The 16256-nt window shown below is 57.7% G+C and overlaps 1 protein-coding gene across 1 annotated transcript in view; it reads left to right on the top strand.

The window, feature by feature from the left end:
- Positions 1-9754: 9754 nt before the first annotated feature.
- Positions 9755-16256, top strand: part of LOC140409332 (homeobox protein EMX1) — an 852172-nt gene continuing 845670 nt past the window's right edge. The window contains exon 1 of the mRNA XM_072497747.1: positions 9755-9935. Coding sequence (XP_072353848.1) covers positions 9774-9935 — 162 coding nt within the window. The 5' untranslated portion in view covers positions 9755-9773. The remainder of the gene's footprint in view (positions 9936-16256) is intronic.

Below are 16256 nucleotides of genomic sequence, written 5' to 3'. Positions count from 1 at the left end.
CTGGCAGGGCAGTGATTGGTGGTGTTTCTGGCAGGGCAGTGATTGGGGGTGACTCTGTCAGGGCAGTGATTGGAGTGACTCTGGCAGGGCATTGATTCGGGGTGACTCTGGCAGGGCAGTGATTGCGGGTGACTCTGGCAGGGCAGTGATTGGGGGTGACTCTGGCAGGGCAGTGATTATGGGTGACGCAGGCAGCGTGGGGATTGGGGGTGACTCTGGCAGGGCAGGGATTGGGGGTGACTCTGGCAGGTCAGTGATTGGGGGTGACTCTAGCAGGGCAGAGATTGGGGGTGACTCTGGCATGGCGGGGATTGGGGGTGACTCTGGCAGGGCAGTGATTGGGGGTGACTCTGGCAGGGCAGTGATTGGGGGTGACTCTGGCAGTGCGGGGATTAGTGGTGACTCTGGCAGGGCCGCGATTGGCGGTGTGTCTGGCAGGGCAGGGATTGGGGGTGACTCTGATAGGGCAGGGATTGGGGGTGACTCTGGCAGGGCAGTGATTGGGGGTGACTCTGGCAGGGCAGAGATTGGGGGTGACTCTGGCAGGGCAGAGATTGGGGGTGACTCTGGCATGGCGGGGATTGGGGGTGACTCTGGCAGGGCAGTGATTGGGGGTGACTCTGGCAGGGCAGTGATTGGGGGTGACTCTGGCAGTGCGGGGATTAGTGGTGACTCTGGCAGGGCGGCGATTGGCGTTGTGTCTGGCAGGGCAGGGATTGGGGGTGACTCTGGTAGGGCAGGGATTGGGGGTGACTCTGGTAGGGCAGTGATTGGGGGTGACTCTGGTAGGGAAGTGATTGGGGGTGACTCTGGCAGGGCAGTGATTGGGGGTGTGTCTGGCAGGGCAGTGATTGGTGGTGACTCTGGCAGGGCGGGGATTGGGGGTGACTCTGGCAGGGCAGTGATTGGGGGTGACTCTGGCAGGGCAGTGATTGGGGGTGACTCTGGCAGGGCGGGGATTGGGGGTGACTCTGGCAGGGCAGTGATTTGGGGTGACTCTGGCAGGGTAGTGATTGGGAGTCACTCTGGCAGGGCAGTGATTGGGGGTGACTGTGGCAGGGCAGTGATTGGGGGTGACTCTGGCAGGGCAGTGATTGGGGGTGACTCTGGCAGGCGGGGATTGGGGGTGTGTCTGGCAGGGCAGTGATTGGGGGTGACTCTGGCAGGGCAGTGATTGGGGGTGACTCTGGCAGGGCAGTGATTGGTGGTGTTTCTGGCAGGGCAGTGATTGGGGGTGACTCTGGCAGGGCAGTGATTGGAGTGACTCTGGCAGGGCAGTGATTCGGGGTGACTCTGGCAGGGCAGTGATTGGGGGTGACTCTGGCGGGCAGTGATTGGGGGTGACTCTGGCAGGGCAGTGATTGGAGTGACACTGGCAGGGCAGTGATTCGGGGTGACTCTGGCAGGGCAGTGATTAGGGGTGACGCTGGCAGCGTGGGGATTGGGGGTGACTCTGGCAGGGCAGGGATTGGGGGTGACTCTGGAAGGGCAGGGATTGGGGTGGTGTCTGGCAGGGCAGGGATTGGGGGTGTGTCTGGCAGGGCAGGGATTGGGGGGGTGTCTGGCAGGGCAGGGATTGGGGGGGTGTGTGGCAGGGCAGTGATTGGGGGTGTGTCTGGCAGGGCAGGGATTGGGGGGGTGTCTGGCAGGGCAGGGATTGTGGGGGTGTCTGGCAGGGCAGTGATTGGGGGTGTGTCTGGCAGGGCAGGGATTGGGTGTGTCTGGCAGAGCAGGGATTGGGGGGGTGTCTGGCAGGGCAGGGATTGGGGGTGTCTCTGGCAGGGCAGTGATTGGGGGTGACTCTGGCAGGGCAGAGATTGGGGGTGACTCTGGCAGGGCAGTGATTGGGGGTGACTCTGGCCGGGCAGTGATTGGGGGTGACTTTGGCAGGGCAGAGATTGGGGGTGACTCTGGCATGGCGGGGATTGGGGGTGACTCTGGCAGGGCAGTGATTGGGGGTGACTCTGGCAGGGCAGTGATTGGGGGTGACTCTGGCAGTGCGGGGATTAGTGGTGACTCTGGCAGGGCGGCGATTGGCGGTGTGTCTGGCAGGGCAGGGATTGGGGGTGACTCTGGTAGGGCAGGGATTGGGGGTGACTCTAGTAGGGCAGTGATTGGGCGTGACTCTGGTAGGGCAGTGATTGGGGGTGACTCTGGTAGGGCAGTGATTGGGGGGTGTCTGGCAGGGCAGGGATTGGGGGGGTGTCTTCCAGGGCAGGGATTGGGGGGGTGTCTGGCAGGGCAGTGATTGGGAGTGACACTGGCAGGGCGGGGATTGGGGGTGACTCTGGCAGGACAGTGATTGGGGTTGACTCTGGCAGGGCGGGGATTGGGGGTGACTCTGGCAGGGCAGTGATTGGGGGTGACTCTGGCAGGGCAGTGATTGGGGGTGACTCTGGCAGGGCGTGGAATGGGGGTGACTCTGGCAGGGCAGTGATTTGGGGTGACTCTGGCAGGGCAGTGATTGGGAGTCACTCTGGCAGGGCAGTGATTGGGGGTGACTCTGGCAGGGCAGTGATTGGGGGTGACTCTGGCAGGGCAGTGATTGGGTGTGACTCTGGCAGGGCGGGGATTGGGGGTGTGTCTGGCAGGGCAGTGATTGGGGGTGACTCTGGCATGGCAGTGATTGGGGGTGACTCTGGCAGGGCAGTGATTGGTGGTGTTTCTGGCAGGGCAGTGATTGGGGGTGACTCTGTCAGGGCAGTGATTGGAGTGACTCTGGCAGGGCATTGATTCGGGGTGACTCTGGCAGGGCAGTGATTGCGGGTGACTCTGGCAGGGCAGTGATTGGGGGTGACTCTGGCAGGGCAGTGATTATGGGTGACGCAGGCAGCGTGGGGATTGGGGGTGACTCTGGCAGGGCAGGGATTGGGGGTGACTCTGGCAGGTCAGTGATTGGGGGTGACTCTGGCAGGGCAGAGATTGGGGGTGACTCTGGCATGGCGGGGATTGGGGGTGACTCTGGCAGGGCAGTGATTGGGGGTGACTCTGGCAGGGCAGAGATTGGGGGTGACTCTGGCAGGGCAGAGATTGGGGGTGACTCTGGCATGGCGGGGATTGGGGGTGACTCTGGCAGGGCAGTGATTGGGGGTGACTCTGGCAGGGCAGTGATTGGGGGTGACTCTGGCAGTGCGGGGATTAGTGGTGACTCTGGCAGGGCGGCGATTGGCGTTGTGTCTGGCAGGGCAGGGATTGGGGGTGACTCTGGTAGGGCAGGGATTGGGGGTGACTCTGGTAGGGCAGTGATTGGGGGTGACTCTGGTAGGGAAGTGATTGGGGGTGACTCTGGCAGGGCAGTGATTGGGGGTGTGTCTGGCAGGGCAGTGATTGGTGGTGACTCTGGCAGGGCGGGGATTGGGGGTGACTCTGGCAGGGCAGTGATTGGGGGTGACTCTGGCAGGGCAGTGATTGGGGGTGACTCTGGCAGGGCGGGGATTGGGGGTGACTCTGGCAGGGCAGTGATTTGGGGTGACTCTGGCAGGGTAGTGATTGGGAGTCACTCTGGCAGGGCAGTGATTGGGGGTGACTGTGGCAGGGCAGTGATTGGGGGTGACTCTGGCAGGGCAGTGATTGGGGGTGACTCTGGCAGGCGGGGATTGGGGGTGTGTCTGGCAGGGCAGTGATTGGGGGTGACTCTGGCAGGGCAGTGATTGGGGGTGACTCTGGCAGGGCAGTGATTGGTGGTGTTTCTGGCAGGGCAGTGATTGGGGGTGACTCTGGCAGGGCAGTGATTGGAGTGACTCTGGCAGGGCAGTGATTCGGGGTGACTCTGGCAGGGCAGTGATTGGGGGTGACTCTGGCGGGCAGTGATTGGGGGTGACTCTGGCAGGGCAGTGATTGGAGTGACACTGGCAGGGCAGTGATTCGGGGTGACTCTGGCAGGGCAGTGATTAGGGGTGACGCTGGCAGCGTGGGGATTGGGGGTGACTCTGGCAGGGCAGGGATTGGGGGTGACTCTGGAAGGGCAGGGATTGGGGTGGTGTCTGGCAGGGCAGGGATTGGGGGTGTGTCTGGCAGGGCAGGGATTGGGGGGGTGTCTGGCAGGGCAGGGATTGGGGGGGTGTGTGGCAGGGCAGTGATTGGGGGTGTGTCTGGCAGGGCAGGGATTGGGGGGGTGTCTGGCAGGGCAGGGATTGTGGGGGTGTCTGGCAGGGCAGTGATTGGGGGTGTGTCTGGCAGGGCAGGGATTGGGTGTGTCTGGCAGAGCAGGGATTGGGGGGGTGTCTGGCAGGGCAGGGATTGGGGGTGTCTCTGGCAGGGCAGTGATTGGGGGTGACTCTGGCAGGGCAGAGATTGGGGGTGACTCTGGCAGGGCAGTGATTGGGGGTGACTCTGGCCGGGCAGTGATTGGGGGTGACTTTGGCAGGGCAGAGATTGGGGGTGACTCTGGCATGGCGGGGATTGGGGGTGACTCTGGCAGGGCAGTGATTGGGGGTGACTCTGGCAGGGCAGTGATTGGGGGTGACTCTGGCAGTGCGGGGATTAGTGGTGACTCTGGCAGGGCGGCGATTGGCGGTGTGTCTGGCAGGGCAGGGATTGGGGGTGACTCTGGTAGGGCAGGGATTGGGGGTGACTCTAGTAGGGCAGTGATTGGGGGTGACTCTGGTAGGGCAGTGATTGGGGGTGACTCTGGTAGGGCAGTGATTGGGGGGTGTCTGGCAGGGCAGGGATTGGGGGGGTGTCTTCCAGGGCAGGGATTGGGGGGGTGTCTGGCAGGGCAGTGATTGGGAGTGACACTGGCAGGGCGGGGATTGGGGGTGACTCTGGCAGGACAGTGATTGGGGTTGACTCTGGCAGGGCGGGGATTGGGGGTGACTCTGGCAGGGCAGTGATTGGGGGTGACTCTGGCAGGGCAGTGATTGGGGGTGACTCTGGCAGGGCGTGGAATGGGGGTGACTCTGGCAGGGCAGTGATTTGGGGTGACTCTGGCAGGGCAGTGATTGGGAGTCACTCTGGCAGGGCAGTGATTGGGGGTGACTCTGGCAGGGCAGTGATTGGGGGTGACTCTGGCAGGGCAGTGATTGGGTGTGACTCTGGCAGGGCGGGGATTGGGGGTGTGTCTGGCAGGGCAGTGATTGGGGGTGACTCTGGCATGGCAGTGATTGGGGGTGACTCTGGCAGGGCAGTGATTGGTGGTGTTTCTGGCAGGGCAGTGATTGGGGGTGACTCTGTCAGGGCAGTGATTGGAGTGACTCTGGCAGGGCATTGATTCGGGGTGACTCTGGCAGGGCAGTGATTGCGGGTGACTCTGGCAGGGCAGTGATTGGGGGTGACTCTGGCAGGGCAGTGATTATGGGTGACGCAGGCAGCGTGGGGATTGGGGGTGACTCTGGCAGGGCAGGGATTGGGGGTGACTCTGGCAGGTCAGTGATTGGGGGTGACTCTGGCAGGGCAGAGATTGGGGGTGACTCTGGCATGGCGGGGATTGGGGGTGACTCTGGCAGGGCAGTGATTGGGGGTGACTCTGGCAGGGCAGTGATTGGGGGTGACTCTGGCAGTGCGGGGATTAGTGGTGACTCTGGCAGGGCCGCGATTGGTGGTGTGTCTGGCAGGGCAGGGATTGGGGGTGACTCTGATAGGGCAGGGATTGGGGGTGACTCTGGCAGGGCAGTGATTGGGGGTGACTCTGGCAGGGCAGAGATTGGGGGTGACTCTGGCAGGGCAGAGATTGGGGGTGACTCTGGCATGGCGGGGATTGGGGGTGACTCTGGCAGGGCAGTGATTGGGGGTGACTCTGGCAGGGCAGTGATTGGGGGTGACTCTGGCAGTGCGGGGATTAGTGGTGACTCTGGCAGGGCGGCGATTGGCGTTGTGTCTGGCAGGGCAGGGATTGGGGGTGACTCTGGTAGGGCAGGGATTGGGGGTGACTCTGGTAGGGCAGTGATTGGGGGTGACTCTGGTAGGGCAGTGATTGGGGTTGACTCTGGCAGGGCAGTGATTGGGGGTGTGTCTGGCAGGGCAGTGATTGGGGGTGACTCTGGCAGGGCGGGGATTGGGGGTGACTCTGGCAGGGCAGTGATTGGGGGTGACTCTGGCAGGGCAGTGATTGGGGGTGACTCTGGCAGGGCGGGGATTGGGGGTGACTCTGGCAGGGCAGTGATTTGGGGTGACTCTGGCAGGGTAGTGATTGGGAGTCACTCTGGCAGGGCAGTGATTGGGGGTGACTGTGGCAGGGCAGTGATTGGGGGTGACTCTGGCAGGGCAGTGATTGGGGGTGACTCTGGCAGGCGGGGATTGGGGGTGTGTCTGGCAGGGCAGTGATTGGGGGTGACTCTGGCAGGGCAGTGATTGGGGGTGACTCTGGCAGGGCAGTGATTGGTGGTGTTTCTGGCAGGGCAGTGATTGGGGGTGACTCTGGCAGGGCAGTGATTGGAGTGACTCTGGCAGGGCAGTGATTCGGGGTGACTCTGGCAGGGCAGTGATTGGGGGTGACTCTGGCAGGGCAGTGATTGGGGGTGACTCTGGCAGGGCAGTGATTGGAGTGACACTGGCAGGGCAGTGATTCGGGGTGACTCTGGCAGGGCAGTGATTAGGGGTGACGCTGGCAGCGTGGGGATTGGGGGTGACTCTGGCAGGGCAGGGATTGGGGGTGACTCTGGAAGGGCAGGGATTGGGGTGGTGTCTGGCAGGGCAGGGATTGGGGGTGTGTCTGGCAGGGCAGGGATTGGGGGGGTGTCTGGCAGGGCAGGGATTGGGGGGGGTGTCTGGTAGGGAAGTGATTGGGGGTGTGTCTGGCAGGGCAGGGATTGGGGGTGTGTCTGGCAGGGCAGGGATTGGGGGGGTGTCTGGCAGGGCAGGGATTGGGGGTGTGTCTGGCAGGGCAGGGATTGGGGGTGTGTCTGGCAGGGCAGGGATTGGGGGGGTGTCTGGCAGGGCAGGGATTGTGGGGGTGTCTGGCAGGGCAGTGATTGGGGGTGTGTCTGGCAGGGCAGGGATTGGGGGGGTGTCTGGTAGGGCAGGGATTGGGGGTGTGTCTGGCAGGGCAGGGATTGTGGGGGTGTGTGGCAGGGCAGTGATTGTGGGTGTGTCTGGCAGGGCAGGGATTGGGGGGGTGTCTGGCAGGGCAGGGATTGTGGGGGTGTCTGGCAGGGCATTGATTGGGGGGGTGTCTGGCAGGGCAGGGATTGGGTGTGTCTGGCAGAGCAGGGATTGGGGGGGGTGTCTGGCAGGGCAGGGATTGGGGGTGTCTCTGGCAGGGCAGTGATTGGGGGTGACTCTGGCAGGGCAGAGATTGGGGGTGACTCTGGCAGGGCAGTGATTGGGGGTGACTCTGGCCGGGCAGTGATTGGGGGTGACTTTGGCAGGGCAGAGATTGGGGGTGACTCTGGCATGGCGGGGATTGGGGGTGACTCTGGCAGGGCAGTGATTGGGGGTGACTCTGGCAGGGCAGTGATTGGGGGTGACTCTGGCAGTGCGGGGATTAGTGGTGACTCTGGCAGGGCGGCGATTGGCGGTGTGTCTGGCAGGGCAGGGATTGGGGGTGACTCTGGTAGGGCAGGGATTGGGGGTGACTCTAGTAGGGCAGTAATTGGGGGTGACTCTGGTAGGGCAGTGATTGGGGGTGACTCTGGTAGGGCAGTGATTGGGGGGTGTCTGGCAGGGCAGGGATTGGGGGGGTGTCTTCCAGGGCAGGGATTGGGGGGGTGTCTGGCAGGGCAGTGATTGGGAGTGACACTGGCAGGGCGGGGATTGGGGGTGACTCTGGCAGGGCAGTGATTGGGGTTGACTCTGGCAGGGCGGGGATTGGGGGTGACTCTGGCAGGGCAGTGATTGGGGGTGACTCTGGCAGGGCAGTGATTGGGGGTGACTCTGGCAGGGCGTGGAATGGGGGTGACTCTGGCAGGGCAGTGATTTGGGGTGACTCTGGCAGGGCAGTGATTGGGAGTCACTCTGGCAGGGCAGTGATTGGGGGTGACTCTGGCAGGGCAGTGATTGGGGGTGACTCTGGCAGGGCAGTGATTGGGTGTGACTCTGGCAGGGCGGGGATTGGGGGTGTGTCTGGCAGGGCAGTGATTGGGGGTGACTCTGGCATGGCAGTGATTGGGGGTGACTCTGGCAGGGCAGTGATTGGTGGTGTTTCTGGCAGGGCAGTGATTGGGGGTGACTCTGTCAGGGCAGTGATTGGAGTGACTCTGGCAGGGCATTGATTCGGGGTGAATCTGGCAGGGCAGTGATTGCGGGTGACTCTGGCAGGGCAGTGATTGGGGGTGACTCTGGCAGGGCAGTGATTATGGGTGACGCAGGCAGCGTGGGGATTGGGGGTGACTCTGGCAGGGCAGGGATTGGGGGTGACTCTGGCAGGTCAGTGATTGGGGGTGACTCTGGCAGGGCAGAGATTGGGGGTGACTCTGGCATGGCGGGGATTGGGGGTGACTCTGGCAGGGCAGTGATTGGGGGTGACTCTGGCAGGGCAGTGATTGGGGGTGACTCTGGCAGTGCGGGGATTAGTGGTGACTCTGGCAGGGCCGCGATTGGCGGTGTGTCTGGCAGGGCAGGGATTGGGGGTGACTCTGATAGGGCAGGGATTGGGGGTGACTCTGGCAGGGCAGTGATTGGGGGTGACTCTGGCAGGGCAGAGATTGGGGGTGACTCTGGCAGGGCAGAGATTGGGGGTGACTCTGGCATGGCGGGGATTGGGGGTGACTCTGGCAGGGCAGTGATTGGGGGTGACTCTGGCAGGGCAGTGATTGGGGGTGACTCTGGCAGTGCGGGGATTAGTGGTGACTCTGGCAGGGCGGCGATTGGCGTTGTGTCTGGCAGGGCAGGGATTGGGGGTGACTCTGGTAGGGCAGGGATTGGGGGTGACTCTGGTAGGGCAGTGATTGGGGGTGACTCTGGTAGGGCAGTGATTGGGGGTGACTCTGGCAGGGCAGTGATTGGGGGTGTGTCTGGCAGGGCAGTGATTGGGGGTGACTCTGGCAGGGCGGGGATTGGGGGTGACTCTGGCAGGGCAGTGATTGGGGGTGACTCTGGCAGGGCAGTGATTGGGGGTGACTCTGGCAGGGCGGGGATTGGGGGTGACTCTGGCAGGGCAGTGATTTGGGGTGACTCTGGCAGGGTAGTGATTGGGAGTCACTCTGGCAGGGCAGTGATTGGGGGTGACTGTGGCAGGGCAGTGATTGGGGGTGACTCTGGCAGGGCAGTGATTGGGGGTAACTCTGGCAGGCGGGGATTGGGGGTGTGTCTGGCAGGGCAGTGATTGGGGGTGACTCTGGCAGGGCAGTGATTGGGGGTGACTCTGGCAGGGCAGTGATTGGTGGTGTTTCTGGCAGGGCAGTGATTGGGGGTGACTCTGGCAGGGCAGTGATTGGAGTGACTCTGGCAGGGCAGTGATTCGGGGTGACTCTGGCAGGGCAGTGATTGGGGGTGACTCTGGCAGGGCAGTGATTGGGGGTGACTCTGGCAGGGCAGTGATTGGAGTGACACTGGCAGGGCAGTGATTCGGGGTGACTCTGGCAGGGCAGTGATTAGGGGTGACGCTGGCAGCGTGGGGATTGGGGGTGACTCTGGCAGGGCAGGGATTGGGGGTGACTCTGGAAGGGCAGGGATTGGGGTGGAGTCTGGCAGGGCAGGGATTGGGGGTGTGTCTGGCAGGGCAGGGATTGGGGGGGTGTCTGGCAGGGCAGGGATTGGGGGGGGTGTCTGGTAGGGAAGTGATTGGGGGTGTGTCTGGCAGGGCAGGGATTGGGGGTTGTCTGGCAGGGTGGTACAGTACTCCCACACTCATATTGAATCTCTCCCCCTCCACAGGGTCCGATGCTGCTCACGAATCCATGTTACTGCACGGCCCATTCGCCAGGAAACCCAAAAGAATCCGCACAGCCTTCTCCCCGTCCCAGCTGCTCCGCCTGGAGAGGGCGTTTGAGAAGAATCACTATGTGGTGGGAGCCGAGCGCAAGCAGCTTGCTAGTAGCCTCAGCCTATCAGAAACACAGGTAAGAGAGTCTGCGACAGCCCACCCTGCTGCACGCCCGGGGACCCACTCTCCACACCGCCTCAGACAATCCCAGGCAGGGCTGGGGGCAGAGGGCGATGGCCGAAGGTTGTTCTTGTGACTGGCAGCCTGTATTCAGTGGTGTCCCGCAGGGATGGGTGCTGGCTGCCTTGATGTTTGTCGTGTCCATTAATGATCTGGACGTGAATGTAGCAGGCATGATCAGTACGTTTGCAGACGCAGCGTAATGTGGATAAATGTGAGGTTATCCAGTTTGGTAGCAAAAACAGGGAGGCCGTTTAGCATATGGATGGCGATAGATTGAGAGAGTGGGAAAGTGCAGCGGGACCTGGGTGTCCTTGTGCACCAGTCGCTGAAAGTAGGCGCGCAGGTACAGCATGCGGTAAAGAAGACAAATGGCATGCTGGTCTTCATTGCGAGAGATTGGAGTACAGAAACAGGGGTGTCTTGCTGCAGCTATACAGGGCCTTGGTGAGGCCACACCTGGGAAATTGTGTGCAGTTTTGGTCCTGGGGGTGAATTCTCTGTCGGTGGGATTTTCCCATCCGCAGCAGTGCAGACCCTCCGGATTTCCCGGCAGTGTGGGCTGGCTACAATGGGAAATCCAATTGGCCAGTGGCGGAAAGGATGGGATTGGATTGGATTTATTGTCCCGTGTACCGAGGTACAGTGAAATGTTTTGTTCTGCCTACAGTCCAGGAAGATCGTTCCATGCATGAAAAATGATAGGGTATACATAAACACACAACGTAAATACATAGACACAGACATCGAGTGAGGCACACGGAGTGTCGTACAATTCAGTGGAGAAGATGTGTGAAGAGATCAGATCAGTCCATAAGAGGGTCATTTAGGAGTCTGGTAACAGCGGGGACGAAGCTGTTTTTGAGTCTGTTCGTGCGTGTTCTCAGACTTCTGTATCTCCTGCCCGATGGAAGAAGTTGGAAGAGTGAGTAAGGCGGGTGGGAGGGGTCTTTGATTATACTGCCCGCTTTCCCCAGGCAGCGGGAGGTGTAGATGGAGTCAATGGCTGGGAGGCAGGTTCGTGTGACGGACTGGGCGGTGTTCACGACTCTCTGAAGTTTCTTGCGGTCCTGGGTCGAGCAGTTGCCATACCAGGCTGTGATGCAGCCCGTTAGGATGCTTTCTATGGTGCATCTGTAAAAGTTGGTAAGAGTCAATGTGGACATGCCGAATTTCCTTAGTTTCCTGAGGAAGTATAGGCGCTGTTGTACTTTCTTGGTGGTAGCGTCGACGTGGGTGGACCAGGACAGATTTCTGGAGATGTGCACCCCTAGGAATTTGAAACTGCTAACCATCTCCACCTCGGCCCCGTTGATGCTGACAGGGGTGTGTACAGTACTTTGCTTCCTGAAGTCAATTACCAGCTCTTTAGTTTTGCTGGCATTGAGGGAGAGATTGTTGTCACTACACCACTCCACTAGATTCTCTATCTCCCTCCTGTATTCTGACTCATCGTTATTCGTGATCCGGCCCACTATGGTCGTATCGTCACCAAACTTGTAGATGGAGTTGGAACCAAGTTTTGCCACGCAGTCGTGTGTGTCCAGGGAGTAGAGTAGGGGCTAAATAGAAGGAGAATTCCACTGCCAGCAATGGTTTGCCACCGAGAAATATGTGGCTGGGAAGGATGTTCCCGGTGGTGGGGGTGTCCAGAACCAGGGGTCACAGTCTGAGGATATGGGGTAGATCATTTAGGGCAGCAATGAGGAGACATTTCTTCACTCCGAGAGTGGTGATCCTGTGGAATTTATAACCATAGGAAGTAGTTGAGGCTAAAATGGTTTCAAGAGGAGTTAGAAATTGCTCTTGGGGTGAAGGGGAAAAAGGATATGGGGGGAAAAGCAGGAACATTCCACTCAACCGGGCACAGACTCCCCACCTACTCTTTTCAGGATGGCAACCTGTAACTAATGGTTAGCTACAGGGCTCAGTGCTGGGACCACAATTATTTCCAATATACATTCATGACTTGAATGAGGGAGAGGCGAACATCTTATTGCCAGGTTTGGGAATGACACAAAAATAGGTGGGAAAGCAAGTGGTGAGGATGACACAAAGAGTCTACAGAGGGATGCAGACCCAGTTCGGTGAATGAGGAAAACAGGCAGATGGTATATAATGTAGGAAAATGTGAAGTTATGCACTTCGGTAGGAAGAATAAAGAAGCTGAACATGTTTCCCGATGCAGCCCGATAGGATGCTTTCTATGGTGCATCTGTAAAAGTTGGTAAGGGTTAATGTGGACATGCCGGATTTCCTTAGTTTCCTGAGGAAGTATAGGCGCTGTTGTGTTTTCTTGGTGGTAGCGTCAAAGTGGGTGGACCGGGACAGATTTTTGGAGATGTGCACCCCGAGGAATTTGAAACTGCTAACCATCTCCACCTCGGCCCGTTGATGCTGACAGGGGTGTGTACAGTACTTTGCTTCCTGAAGTCAATGACCAGCTCTTTAGTTTTGCTGGCATTGAGGGAGAGATTGTTGTCGCTACACCACTCCACTAGGTTCTCTATCTCCCTCCTGTATTCGTTATTCGAGATCCAGCCCACTATGGCCGTATCGTCAGCAAACTTGTAGATGGAGTTGGAACCAGGTTTTGCCACGCAGTCGTGTGTGTACAGGGAGTAGAGTAGGGAGCTAAGTACGCAACTTGCGGGGCCCCGGTGTTGAGGACTATTGTGGAGGAGGTGTTGTTGTTCATTCTTACTGATTGTGGTCTGTTGGTCAGAAAATCGAGGATCCAGTTGCAGAGTGAGGAACCAAGTCCTAGGTTTTGGAGCTTTGATATGAGCTTGGCTGGGATTATGGTGTTGAAGGCGGAGCTGTAGTCAATAAATAGGAGTCTAATGTAGGAGTCCTTGTTTTCGAGATGCTCTAGGGATGAGTGTAGGGCCAGGGAAATGGTGTCTGATGTGGACCGGTTGCAGCGGTATGCAAATTGCAGTGGATCAAGGTGTTCTGGGAGTATGGAGGTGATGCGCTTCATGATCAACCTCTCGAAGCACTTCATTACGACTGAAGTCAGGGCCACTGGTCGGTAGTCATTGAGGCATGTTGCCTGGTTCTTCTTTGGTACTGGTATGATGGTGGTCTTCTTGAAGCAGGTGGGGACCTCGGAGTGCAGTAGGGACAGGTTAAAGATGTCCGCGAATACCTCTGCCAGCTGGTCCGTGCAGGCTCTGAGTGCACGACCAGGGATCCCGTCTGGGCCCGTCGCCTTCCGAGGGTTCACTTTCAGGAAGGCCGATCTGACTTCGGAAGCTGTGATGGTGGGTATGGGTGAATTATGGGCTGCTGGGGCACTCGCCAGTGGATTGTTGGTTACCTGCTCTAACCGAGCATAGAATGCATTGAGTTCATCGGGGAGGGGTGCGCTGCTGCCAGAGATACTGTTCGGCTTCGCTTTGTAGCCCGTTATGTTGTTTAGTCCTTGCCACAACCGGCGAGAGTCTGTCTGTGACTCTAGCTTGGTTTGATATTCTCTCTTGGCATCTCGGTTGGCTTTGCGGAGGTCGTACCTGGATTTCTTGTATAGGTCAGGGTCGTCTGCCTTGAACGCCTCAGATCTGTCCTTCAGTAGGGAGTCAATCTCGCGATTGAGCCATGGTTTCCGGTTGGGGAACGTACGTACTGCTTTCTTTGGCACGCAGTCGTCCACACATTTATATAGAACATAGAACATAGAACGATACAGCGCAGTACAGGCCCTTCGGCCCACGATGTTGCACCGAAACAAAAGCCATCTAACCTACACTATGCCATTATCATCCATATGTTTATCCAATAAACTTTTAAATGCCCTCAATGTTGGCGAGTTCACTATTGTTGCAGGTAGGGCATTCCACGGCCTCACTACTCTTTGCGTAAAGAACCTACCTCTGACCTCTGTCCTATATCTATTACCCCTCAGTTTAAAGCTATGTCCCCTCGTGCCAGCCATTTCCATCTGCGGGAGAAGGCTCTCACTGTCCACCCTATCTAACCCCCTGATCATTTTGTATGCCTCTATTAAGTCTCCTCTTAACCTTCTTCTCTCCAACGAAAACAACCTCAAGTCCATCAGCCTTTCCTCATAAGATTTTCCCTCCGTACCAGGCAACATCCTGGTAAATCTCCTCTGCACCTGCTCCAAAGCCTCCACGTCCTTCCTATAATGCAGTGACCAGAACTGTACGCAATACTCCAAATGCGGCCGTACCAGAGTTTTGTACAGCTGCAACATGACCTCCTGACTCCGGAACTCAATCCCTCTACCAATAAAGGCCAACACTCCATAGGCCTTCTTCACAACCCTATCAACCTGGGTGGCAACTTTCAGGGATCTATGTACATGGACACCTAGATCCCTCTGCTCATCCACACTTCCAAGAACTTTACCATTAGCCAAATATTCCGCATTCCTGTTATTCCTTCCAAAGTGAATCACCTCACACTTCTCTACATTAAACTCCATTTGCCACCTCTCAGCCCAGCTCTGCAGCTTATCTATATCCCTCTGTAACCTGCTACATCCTTCCACACTGTCGACAACACCACCGACTTTAGTATCGTCTGCAAATTTACTCACCCACCCTTCTGCGCCCTCCTCTAGGTCATTGATAAAAATGACAAACAGCAACGGACCCAGAACAGATCCTTGTGGTACGCCACTTGTAACTGAACTTCATTCTGAACATTTCCCATCAACCACCACCCTCTGTCTTCTTTCAGCTAGCCAATTTCTGATCCACATCTCTAAATCTCCCTCAATCCCCAGCCTCCGTATTTTCTGCAATAGCCTACCGTGGGGAACCTTATCAAACGCTTTACTGAAATCCATATACACCACATCAACTGCTCTACCCTCGACTACCTGTTCAGTCACCTTCTCAAAGAACTCGATAAGGTTTGTGAGGCATGACCTACCCTTCACAAAGCTATGCTGACTATCCCTGATCATATTATTCCTATCTAGATGATTGTAAATCTTGTCTCTTATAATCCCCTCCAAGACTTTACCCACTACAGACGTGAGGCTCACCGGTCTATAGTTGCCGGGGTTGTCTCTGCTCCCCTTTTTGAACAAAGGGACCACATTTGCTATCCTCCAGTCCTCTGGCACTATTCCTGTAGCCAATGATGACATAAAAATCAAAGCCAAAGGTCCAGCAATCTCTTCCCTGGCTTCCCAGAGAATCCTAGGATAAATCCCATCAGGCCCCGGGGACTTATCTCTTTTCAGCCTGTCCAGAATTGCCAACACCTCTTCCCTACGTACCTCAATGCCATCTATTCTATTAGCCTGGGGCTCAGCATTCTCCTCCACAACATTATCTTTTTCCAGAGTGAATACTGACGAAAAATATTCATTTAGTATCTCGCCTAGCTCTTCAGACTCCACACACAATTTCCCATCCCTGTCCTTGACTGGTCCTATACTCTTTCCCCAGTCATTCGCTTATTCCTGACATACCTATAGAAAGCTTTTGGGTTTTCCTTGATCCTTCCTGCCAAATACTTCTCATGAACCCTCCTTGCTCGTCTTAGCTCTCTCTTTAGGTCCTTCCTCGCTACCTTGTAACTATCCATCGCCCCAACTGAAACTTCACACCTCATCTTCACATAGGCCTCCTTCTTCCTCTTAACAAGAGATTCCACTTCCTTGGTAAACCACGGTTCCCTCGCTCGACGCCTTCCTCCCTGCCTGACCGGTACATACTTATCAAGAACACGCAGTAGCTGATCCTTGAACAATCTCCACTTATCCAGTGTGCCCAACACTTGCAGTCTACTTCTCCACCTTATCCCCCCAAGTCACGTCTAATGGCATCATAATCGCCCTTCCCCCAGCTATAACTCTTGCCCTGCGGTGTATACTTACCCCTTTCCATCATTAACGTAAACGTCACCGAATTGTGGTCACTGTCCCCAAAGTGCTCTCCTACCTCCAAATCCAACACCTGGCCTGGTTCATTACCCAAAACCAAATCCAACGTGGCCTCGCCTCTTGTTGGCCTGTCAACATATTGTGTCAGGAAACCCTCCTGCACACACTGTACAAAAAACGACCCATCTAATGTACTCAAACTATATCTTTTCCAGTCATTTGCTGATGAAGTCTGTGACGGTGGTGGCATACTCATTTAAGGCGCAATTTAGCGTGGTCAATTCATCTACCCTGCACACGGGGAGAATGTGCAAACTCCACACGGACAGTGACCCAGAGCCGGGATCGAACCTGGGACCTCGTCGCCGTGAGGCAGCAGGGCTAACCCACTGCCCCACCGTGCTGCCCTCAATC

This window comes from Scyliorhinus torazame, chromosome 3 (genome assembly GCF_047496885.1).
Source record: "Scyliorhinus torazame isolate Kashiwa2021f chromosome 3, sScyTor2.1, whole genome shotgun sequence".
In the NCBI taxonomy this organism is placed as follows: Eukaryota; Metazoa; Chordata; class Chondrichthyes; order Carcharhiniformes; family Scyliorhinidae; genus Scyliorhinus; species Scyliorhinus torazame.
This window is presented reverse-complemented; position numbering and strand designations above follow the sequence as displayed.